General features: G+C 40.4%; 1 protein-coding gene across 1 annotated transcript; it reads right to left on the bottom strand.

Annotated features, from left to right (window-relative positions):
• Positions 1 to 5,733: 5,733 nt before the first annotated feature.
• pigm (phosphatidylinositol glycan anchor biosynthesis, class M) lies at positions 5,734 to 11,276 on the bottom strand. The gene is made up of 8 exons (XM_053860257.1): positions 10,995 to 11,276; positions 10,107 to 10,280; positions 9,808 to 9,928; positions 9,498 to 9,738; positions 9,011 to 9,114; positions 8,784 to 8,938; positions 8,586 to 8,687; positions 5,734 to 7,799 (listed from the first exon to the last, which is right to left on the bottom strand). The coding sequence occupies exons 1-8, from the start codon at positions 11,151 to 11,153 to the stop codon at positions 7,632 to 7,634; spliced, it is 1,224 nt and encodes a 407-aa protein (XP_053716232.1). The 5' UTR covers positions 11,154 to 11,276; the 3' UTR covers positions 5,734 to 7,631.
• Between the last annotated feature and the right edge of the window lie 236 nt (positions 11,277 to 11,512).

Genomic DNA, 11,512 nt, shown 5'->3' with positions numbered 1-11,512 from the left:
CATCTCGTCAAAAATTCATCAGAAATATATTCATTGCTTTCACTGAAAACAACATCAAGCCTTGTTCATCAGATCTAAATAAAAAAAAAAAATCTAAACTGCTCTGAATGTATATGAAATTCATATAAAATTGAAATTCTTATACAAATATTTTAAAGACATTAAATGAGCTTAATTTTAAATAAGGTGACATAAAAACTTGAATATAGCTACCATTGTGATTTATTGTGCTATTGTCAAACTGATGCAAAACAAACAATATTTTGTTGTTTAAATGTATGTATGGGTCCATCCTTTGATTCTGTAATATACCAAATTCATGTGCCAGAGTGAGCCTTTTTTTTCCCAATCAATCAATAAAGTTCTATCTAATTCAATATAAAAAGAAAATAAATCAAGTAGTACTAACCCAAAAATAATGGATCACGCATTGAGCACAGTCCAGAACTATGAACTTTGACAAAATGTGTGTCTCTTGTCACCATTTTCCCCAAATCTCAAAAAAATCTAGGGGAAGAAAAAGAGTAGAATGTTAGTGCTGGGACGCGACATATGGAGGTCACATGATAAAAAAGTAACCACAGAAGCAGAAAAAAAATGTTACACTTCAAGCAGCCAAGAACACACCTGTAATTAAAAATGTTTTAATGGTGTTCCACCCCTAATTTGCATATAATATTGAAAATATATTTTTTTTAATCTTAAAATGTGTCTATCTATATTCATTTTTCACAAGATTTTCATTTGTGCAGCCTTTATATCATTTAAACATTTCATGAACAAGCTAAAAATATGTGAAGGGACGACTGACAATAGCCTATAAAAAGTGGAAACGGATCATGAGATCATGCTTGTTGGACCGGCAACAGTCACTTACAATGAAGATGAGCTCTAACACAATCAAGAAAGCTCATATTAAAACCAAATGACTGGCTGAGTGCAACAATTTGAGGCTTGCTGTTGTTTACTGACTTCTGTGGAGCCACGTTTAACTCTTCCCTCCCCAATTCTAGCCACATCTCAACTATCAACCGCCTTCAAGTTATGAACTCTGGTTTCATCCCTCTGATTCCGAGTCTGTATCAATAATACATGGTCATAAATAACAAGACCCCGAGTATCTGTAGCCACATGGTGTGTTTGATTAATGCGCTGTGAAGTTGACGTGACAGCTCCTTCACACGATCCTGGAAACTCTGTCACCGTCTGGGGCGAAGGAGGATGACAACAGAGGGGGCGGGGGCAGCGACAGGGTGGTCCGAGGCAGGAGAAGGAGATGAAGCTCCAGAGCTGTGGTCAAGTTCTGCGGCCGGCAGGAGTCCCTGTGGCCTCTGATCCCAGACAGGAAGCAGACGTGTCCACTGAATCGGTTAATAGTCCCAGAACATTTACTTTTAATTGCCGTGCCATTTCCATTCGCCATTGATCGGTACATTTAAAAACATATCTTACCTGAACAGGTTTCTCCTGAACACTCAAGGTGTTCACCACTGACTACATTTTTTTTCCCTTTCTTTTCCTACATCTATTTCATTGTCTTGCAGCTTGGGTTTTAGGTTTAACTTGTCCCTTTCCAATCTCATCCCCAAAGAATGATTCTTCCTTCTGCTTGATCCTCTTTCTTTCGTCCGCAGAGTCACGCTGTTGTTTTGATGACAATCGCCATGAAGAGTTTTAAAGTATTGCGACCCGGGCATCAGCAGCTCTGCTCTCATTGGTTGGCTCTGGGCCAGAGGGGACGACGGTCCATGATCTCATGGTTGTGGTCACGCCTCGGTCTAATCCTCCCAGAAGCTGGAGTCTGTTTCCCCGCAGTCCGAGTGTAGATTACAGGGAATTATGGGACGGTTGAGGATCAGTTAGTTTGGGGATTGTACTTATTGGGATGATTGCAACTGTGTGTGCACACAAGTGTGTGTGTGTTTCTGCTCCACTAAGGGAATTAACTTATAGAAAATCCACTTATGATCTTTCCAATCATGACATAAGAATGAAGACTTCTTTATTTCTGAAGAGGTAGTTTTGCAATCTCTTGAATTCGAGGCACATTTTCCTTTCCATCCTCAGGAAATTCCTTCAGGGAATGTTAGCTTCTCCGTCCATTGACACTGCTCAAGGGCATCTGAACAGCACGACATGTCCAAACCACTGCAACTGGCTCCGCTCACTGCAAAGGAGCAGCCTCTTCAGGCTCCTCCTCTGAACAAGATTCCCTCTGGAGAAAACTCCTCACAGGTTATCCCAGCGACTTGCCATCACTATACAACCGTTGTGACTGAAGAACAGGGTGGTGGTGGAGACTTAAGGTACTGCACCAGTACTTGCATCAATATCACCCTTTATCCTTCCCTCATGCTTGAACAAGCCTCAAGATACTAGAGCTTCACCACATGGGACAGCAACTCTTTTCCCAACCAGGAGAAACCTCACAACCAAACCAGCGGACAGTCAAATTTAAATCGATCGATTTGTTCATGCTATCTAGTGCTGATAATTATCGCTCCAGCTTCATTTCCGCATGCATCATGTTGTGATCTTATTTGTTGCTTAACATTACAGCGCCTCTACAGTCCTGGCATATGTACAGCAGTGTTTCATTTTAGCGGCAGAAATGGCTTTGTTCTTACAGAGTACTTCTTTGAAACTGGCATGGAAAGTTAGTGGACTTAGTCAGAAGCCAGTTCCACTGAAGTACCGAGCCGAGATTCTGAGCTGTACAAGCATGTTTTAAAAAGTAAGGGAAGGATGAAAACAAGAGTCAAGTAGGGAACACAAGTGTGGATGCTGTGCTGTGAGCTGTGACCTGAATGAAAACTTCTGTTCCCTTTCAGCTTTCCCAGCAGCATTGGGCAAGAAGTGATGGACACCCTGGAAAGGTCACACGTCATCACAGGGAGCACACAGGCAACGGCTCAAACTAAAGGTGCACAGAGGCGCTACCCCAACTATTTGATGGTTGTCGGTCAACTGCCAACTGAACCCCAAATGACAAATACTTCTCCATCAGTGGCTCAAGAGCACTTTAACTCCTTTGATCCTTATCTATTCCTAAAGACAAAAGGCAGATGTGACTTCTCTAGCGTTGTGTATTTCAAGAAGCAAAACAGTGTAACAGACACGCGACTGATCGTGTCAATGATGAATGTTGTTACTTCCACACAAATACTCGACTCCCAAAGGGGAACTTTGCCTTTGTTCGGCTGTAGTTTCATGACCGACGATACGACGATGGGGGTCGGACTTTAAATATTTAATACTCATCAACATACACGCAACCTTCCATCACGCCATCTGTATGACACTTGTTCCATTTTCGAGGCGGGGCGAAGGGTGAGAATAACAAACGGAGGGACACAAAGCCTGGAGGTGAGAAAAGAGAAAACAATGTATAGAGTCAGACCAATCAGTGCAGAGGAGTGGGCGCTCAGGGCAACTCCAGCGTTTGCAAAGTGTGTGATGCTTGTTGACAGCTGTGTATGTGAGGCGGAGTGTGTGCGCAGTCCAAGGCCTATAATCCTATACCATGCAAGGTTGCGTGACCGTTCATACCCCACTCTTTGCTGCTCTGCACACCATTTCCCCTAATTGGTCACACCCACTCCCCGTGTCTCTCGCACACACACACGCTAATAGCCAAACACACACGGAGACACAACTCTCCCGGATGACACGGCTGAGAATCCTTGAGGGGATGTTGCAGACATGTATGCATATGCATAAACATTATCATGCACATATACACACACACACACACACAGCTAAGCATATGGAGGACAGTCACGCAATCCCCCCCCACCCCCAGCCCTTTAACCCCCGACCTTGACATTTATTGCTTCCTATGAAGATTAGCTAATGAACAAGGACTAGAGAGGTTTATCTTGTTGCCCACTTCCTGCCGACAGACGCTTCTCTTGTTTGTGTGTGCCTGCTCGTTGAGTTAAAGCCTTTCATAAGGGGGCAGATTGTATGTGCTGAATTGTGGCAGTGATTTGAGGAAGCCTACCTTGTGCAATGGAAATTTCACCAGGCAAACAACAAAGAAAAATGCGATACTGTCAGTGAAAAACAGGAATTAGCACAGAGGAACATCCCTGTGTGTGTTTAAGATAGAACAGATGTAACTTCCAGATTCAGATTTAAATTAAATAAGCAATTGTTGTAATACTACTACTACTAATAATAATAATAATAACAATAAAAATACTGTGCTTATTATGGTTATCTTAATCGTTGTTTTTGATATGACTACCATTATTTGAGGTGGAAAACAAAATATTAACAGAAAATATTTGAGGAATGAGGTATTTACTGTAGTGAGTGAACTAAAAAAAAGTACACCAGATCACAACAAAATAATATCAATGAAAGATAATTAGAGATGTAAAGTAAAGGTTAATGGACAAGATGAGATTGAAATAAATTTCAATTAGTTTAAAGATAAAATAAAAATGTTAAAAACAGACATTTAAAATGCACGAAAGATGCATAGTTTAAAAATCTTATGAGAGTGCCATTACCTGCCGTCAATACATACATATCACATGACATTAGACAATTATGTCAAGTATAGTTAAGTAGAATTATACTTATAGTATAGTATTATTAAAATAAATTTGAAACCCATAATGAGGACAAAAAGACAAACAAAACAAACAATACATTAATAACATAAAAAATGAATGGGGAAACCAATGTAGTGATTTTTTTTAATTTTTAATTTTATTACTATTAGGAAATAAAAGAGTAAAGAAGAGCAATAACATATTATTTTCTGACTAGAATATTGAAAACCAAATGGATTCTCAAACTGCCCCACATTTCAAATGCTATCAATTAAAAAAATTAAAATGAAGATGGAGGAGGAGAAAAAAAAAAAGCACAATTTTTTACACTGATTTTGAACTTTTATTTTAATGATACATTTATTTTAGATTAGGTAGGTTGGTGGGAAAAAAAAATCTTTCAATGTGCAAACGGCAATGTCAATGAATTATATCTCATAGAAATATACACTGCATATAATGAGAATAAAATGACAAGTAAAAGGTTAAATAAAAAAAATTGGAAAATGTTTACGACTGACACAAATCAGCCTTTTTATTTCACTGTAATTACCATGTCACTTATTCTCTGTGTAAAAGTGACTGAATCACTTTGAGATTAATTAAATAGTGGAGCATTATGAGAGAAACAAGCTTGACGGAGGAGGAAAAGTCCGACGGGCTCCTGTGTTCCCTTCCCCTCCTCTTCTGGGGTCATATACAGTGCAACACCTCCTCAGCTCACATCTCTCAGCACAAAACGAGACGCAACAAGTGTTCACTTAGCTCACGCCCGTCCATCACTGTCAAGTCATCGTCGCTCTCATGATGGCTCCCTTCTTCTCTGCCGAGAGCCGGAGACCGTCTTCACACAAACAATGTTGACAAGATGAACACAACAGGCGCATCAAAACGGAGCTTTCCGCTATTCCGTCAGTTTGATCATTGCACACCGATAAAGGTTAGTTCAATTCGGCACAGTTTGAGGCCGTGGGGTCACAGACATGTGCACGGCTCGTTGATGATTATGACCTACAGCATGAACACATGTTTCGGTTCAAGCTGCTCTAGATATGACACCAGAGCGAGTGAACACCTGCTCATCCCAAAGAAGACATATCAGTTATTTCGGGTCAGTTATAAAAAAGGAGTGGCAGTATCATTTTATTCCACTGTACATTAGCGCACATACCAATCTAAATGGTCATGTTCACCACAATAAGCTCCAACTTCATGTCATTGCACACAAACATATCATTATATTATGGCAACGAAATTTCGGTCTGAGGCCTCCGGTTTCCAAAAACAAAACTATGTCCAAAAATAAATAAATATTAGATAAATACTAGTCCAGAAGATGTACAAATAAACAAATAAACAGTATTGCAGCTACTGTCTAACATTCAGCAGCCTGACAGCACCAGGAACGAAACTATTCCTGAATCTGGTGGTTCTGCATCGGATGCTACGGAACCGTCTGCCGGATGGCAACTGTGGCAGAGCATTATGGGAGGTGTAGTATGAGTGCTTTATCGACAGGCCATAAACAAGGGATGTTGTGAAATCAGGGAGTGGGTCATATAAAATGACAAACATGACTGATATTGTATCTTAAAAACATTTTTTTCTCATTTGAAAATAAAATGTTAAAAATTATGAGCAATAAAACGTGAATATGAGGGAAGAATTGCCTACATGGGGAATATCACTGCAATAGTAGGAAAATTATTCGTTAAATCACTGTATCCACTGAACTCAGACAATTGACAAATTTGTTTTTAATTCGCACTTCTCCCGCATCAACCAATTCTTGAAGCCCTGGAATGAACTTCTGCGCCCCCAGACTTCACGGGGGATGATGTACACACGTCAATAGTATCATGAACCACAGCAATAAGCATCATAGGCCAGAGCCAAAAAAAGAGAAAAAAATCTACAGGACCAACGTGAACGCTCGGATGATTTTCATCTGGGATTAGGGGCAAGTACAGTGAGATTACGGAGCCACTGCCAGCAGTGTTTGTTTTGAGTCGTTCATGCTCGACTTGACTGATTAATCTAAGCGGGTTACTTGAGGACAGCGCAGCAATCTGCGCCATCTCTTGCAGAATACTGCCACCTAGTGCACAGACAGCGGCAATTTACCAAGTAGACGACGCTCTAGCTTCATCAAATCTGCAGCGCTACTTTTTTATAGTCAATGAAATTGAAGTTTATAAGGATCTGTGCTTGAGAGGGAGATAATCTGAGGGGAGATGACATTTAGGAAAGGCAATTTCCAAAAGAAAAAGTTTGCAATTGGTCGAGAAATATTTTGAAATTTATAAAAAAATGACACAAGATGATGAAAATGTGAAAAGCAAAAACTGAAAGGGTTCCATTAAAAGGCACACTAAAACAGGAAAAATTATCCATTAGAAAGAAGAAATGATTATCGGAGAAAAATAGGGTATATAAGATCTTTAATATAAATTTAAGTTCCAAGGAGTAACAGTTGAAGGTTGGAGGAGGTCTAATGTCGAAAAGGAGCCAGTGTGCTGTATCACTTTCAGTTCAGTTTATTTAATCACTGTAGCTAAGGGTGAATGAAGACTGGTTACAGAGGGGTGGAAATGGCTTTTGATAGGGGATCTGTTCAAGATATAGCGAGATATTACACACAGTGACAGTTTCCAATATTTCCAACTTTAACTGTCTGATGTGTCGTAAGCTTTGCTGGTCATCGGACATCAACTCCAGATTCCTGCTAGTTACTTTTTGACTTTGAAATGTGTGTACAGCAAAGAGAACCGACAAAGATGTGCGACAATTTGTTACAAAAAGACCTGACTAAGATCATGTGAGCAAAAATACATACCCCAAGGCTAAAACATGATTTCAGCTTGTAAAATGCTTGAAGAGAGCAGCACATGGGTTTGTAGTGGCATTACAATGATGTAATGTGTAGGTGTCTGTACATCACAGTGGCTGATAAAGCAGAAGCTCATTTACATTGCTCGCTAGTTCACATGCCATGGCGCCATACACAGGAGTCAAAATACATATCAAACACATTTGCAATATGAAACATGATGGTGTCATCCCACAGTATCATTCTACTTTCTGTCTGTTTGTGGTTTGTGTGGGCTTGTAATGTGTCACCACCTGCACCAAGATGAAGCAGTTGACCATCAGGAAGAAGAGTCCAGCCAGCCAGAGCCCAAGGAAGGCGCTGTAACCTTCAAACTCCAGCAGGTAGGCAGAGCCCAGCCACACGCCCTGTTGGTGAAACAAATGAACAAGAAATTGGCACTTTTTCATTTGTTTGTTTCAATATTTCTTTTAATGTAGCACACAGTTCACAAAGTTCCTTACAGGCAAGACAGTGAAGAATGTTGCTCGACCATGAAGGCGGACAGCTAGGCCTTCAGTGAGCGAGAACTAAGGAGATGTTAGGAGGAGATGACACAAATGCAAGCCTCTAAAAGTGAGGTTACAGCAGGGATTTAAAGGTGGGGGTTCACCTTGTGTGTCAGATCTCCTCTGGCAGACTGATCCAGAGTTGAGGAGCCCTCACAGAAAAGATCGAGATTGAAATCTTGGATTAGGTAAAACAACAACCTGAGGATCTGAGGCTCCTGGTTGGCTTATAGGGGGTCAGTAGTTCTACAATGCCTGTTCTTTATGCTAAAGTCTACCTGAAAAAACTGTTAATGTGTCGCTTTAACATACCGGACCACACTTGTCTGCTTGTTTTTTTATGTCCAGTGTACCTCAATAAGAGGTGTTGTGCTACTTATTGAGCTTGTTGTTTTTTCATTTGTGATTAACAACTTGTCTTTCAATGTCTGTTCTTGGTCTCAGATTTAGAAAATTTAATTTCTCCAACAAATGTGAGTAATAGGCCAGTGTGACTTATACACAGCTTTTTCTTCTTCATTATATATTATTGACTGGTGCAACTTATACTCTGGAATGAACTCAAGTCAGAAAATTTAGTCAGCCAGAAGGGCCACGTTGTTAGAAGGTGAATCATGCAGAGAAATTCTGACTCTCAGGACTCACCTGACCAATAAACCACAGCAACAACAGTCCGATCCCCTGCTTGAGTGAAAGGGTGAGCTTCGGGATGACCAAAGGAAGGAAGCACAAGTACCACAGGAAGTACTGTAAAGAGATATGAAACATGAAATGCTCAACGTTCAATGGCAGACTTTGCTTTAGGGATGATAACTGGGGTTGATCGGGGAAACACTTTGTTACCTGTGAGGTGCAGACTTTGTTGAAGGACACAAAGATGGCAGTGTGCAGGAAGCAGCAGAAAGCCAGGTCACGGTGGAAAGCCCAGGATGCCACAAGCAGCAGGACTAACTGAGGCAGGAATGCTGCAAGGCCAAGATACCTGCTCCACCTGCTGTCTGACAACCCAACACACAAACTGATCATTAGTGTTGCGATAACAACACATTGAGGTGACATGGCGAATGTACCCGCAGTGAGGTAGAGCATGTAGAAGTATGGTGAGAAGTTGTGCCGGATATCCCGCCTGGTTAAATGGTACAAGTAGGTCTCATGCAGAAATTCGTAGCCATAGCTGGCAAGAGAAAGACAGAAGACATGTGTTCAGAATAAAGTTACTTCTGTCAAGATGAACCGCAAAAGAAGAGGCAATATCCAAAGCTCTACTTAGACTTCACTACACATGTCACCAGACCACATTCAACCATACCATCTTCACTGTCACACGAGGACCTGCATGTGAAACTAAGTAAGTATTCCTCCACTTGTCAAATAAAATATGTATCAAACAACTAAGATAATTACATAAATGAGTTCAATTCAACTTTTTTTTATTTTATAATTATAATGCCCCATATCAATCACTTCACATGGAGCAGTTAGCTAAACAAAGGCACTCATCTGCCCCATTACAATACATTTCTATACCTTTGTAAGACGCATTTTGATCACACTCACATGTGGTAAAAATAGGCAGTGAGACTGAAGAAGACTCCAGCAGACACACTGGCAAAAAGAAGCAGCTCTCTGCTGAAGAAACCGATACAGAATCTCCTGATCTTCCTCCACCACTGGTCGTTGTTTTTGCTGGTGTCGGTGCTACGCAGAGTCAAGATGATGGGTAAACAATATGTAATTGGGTAGATCTTCATATGGACAGACAGGCCATAAAGAACAGCAGCACTCAACAGACAGCGACCTATGGGAGAGTGAAGACGTTTTAAGGATGTGAAAAATTATCCACTCACATAACCTTGAAGGTACTTACGTTCCAAATAATTCAAAGTACCCAGCACCAAAACAACCAGAATGGACTCTGCATTCCCCCTGCTGGAGACCCCAATGGGCAGTGGATTAAGGAGCCAAAGGGAGCAAACCCGACAGGCTGACTGAAAAGCGTATCATAAAGAGAAATTAAAATCTGGCAACTATATTTAAAAATTAAATAAAAACAAGTCAAGATATAGAGGCCTTAACATAAATCAGTGGAATGGACATCAAGATAATCGAAGATGTTTTTACAGATGAAATTCAACCCATGAAAAGATGTAAACACTTTGTTCGGACCTTACAATCCAGATCCTGCATCCGGAGGATTCTGTACATCAGAATTCCAGAGAGAACATCGCAGATGATGAAGAGGAGCTTTCCGAACGCCACACCAAGGAAGATGTTAGGAGTGAGTAGCCAGGCGAGGAGAGGAGTGTAGCGATATGTGGACCTGTTGTACGGTGATTCTCCCTGAAAAAAAAAAGATGACTGTACATCTCAGGGAAATATTGTCCACAGCTTATCTGATAAGACTATATGGGCCATCCAAGCCATTCAAGTTAATATAATCCACACACAAAATGCCAAGGCACATTCCTGTTGAACTTTGCAGAGATATGTTGAATAAATATATCATGTTAAAACAATTCAAATGTCATTATTTTTGTACAATTTAATTCCAATATCTGTTTGGCAATTGTCAACATAATTTATGTTTCTCAGTATGACATTTTAAATATGCATTTTTATGAACGGAATCTGTAACCCACAAGCTCGTAACTCTCTCGAATGTTGCCATGGAAGCTTGAGTGGAGTTCACAATACAACCTCGTCTCTGTTTTTCATCTTTCATGCTCTTTGTTTGCCCTCGAATGTCTCTATCAACCTCACATAACTGTCTCACAAAAACATCAGGTTACTTTTTTTTCCTCTCATAAAAACATAGAGACAAGTTTGTCCACTTCATATTTAGTAGGCGCTATGATGCTAACTGGTATTGCTTGTTGCACGGTCGGTAAATTTTAACAATTAAATGACCCTGTTATAACATCTTATAATATGTAATAAACACATTACACTGCACACCATGTAAAATATCACCGGCATGATGCTTGAGATTAATAGCACTGTCCCGCGCACTCAAAACACCTCAAATGTCTGGGCATATTTAGTAAGTGGTATTACCTTGACGATGAACCTTGCAGCGTCAGTAAATACATGATAGTCGATGTCAGTGTACTTGACAAGCATGTTTTTGTCCTGGAAGTCTCCGTAAAACACCAGCGCCAGTCGTACGGCGACAGCAGCTGGAAACAGGACTCGCTTGTCGGTGAGAGTCTCCATCTTGTTTACACTACCTGAGGTCTATATTAACTGGAATATAAATTGGTGTCCATATCTACACATAAGTCAGCACAATGTAATAGCCTAAGACAATCCAGCGCTTTGACAGAGTGAAGCGTTTCAAAAAAGAAACACGGAAGTAAACCGGAAGTTATCTCATATTCGGAGTCAACTTTCAACAGTTAGCGCCACCTATAGCTTTCTTTATAAAAACACACCTCCGTCTGTTCACTCCAATCCTCCTTCGGTATTTAGGTTGATGTTTTTTTTTTTTTTTTAAAAGTGTCGTAAATTAATGCGTCCTGAGTGAAAACATCCATACATTGCAGTTCTAGTAAGTCTGTATGAGCTTTATATAG

This window comes from Synchiropus splendidus, chromosome 3 (genome assembly GCF_027744825.2).
Source record: "Synchiropus splendidus isolate RoL2022-P1 chromosome 3, RoL_Sspl_1.0, whole genome shotgun sequence".
In the NCBI taxonomy this organism is placed as follows: domain Eukaryota; kingdom Metazoa; phylum Chordata; class Actinopteri; order Syngnathiformes; family Callionymidae; genus Synchiropus; species Synchiropus splendidus.
This window is presented reverse-complemented; position numbering and strand designations above follow the sequence as displayed.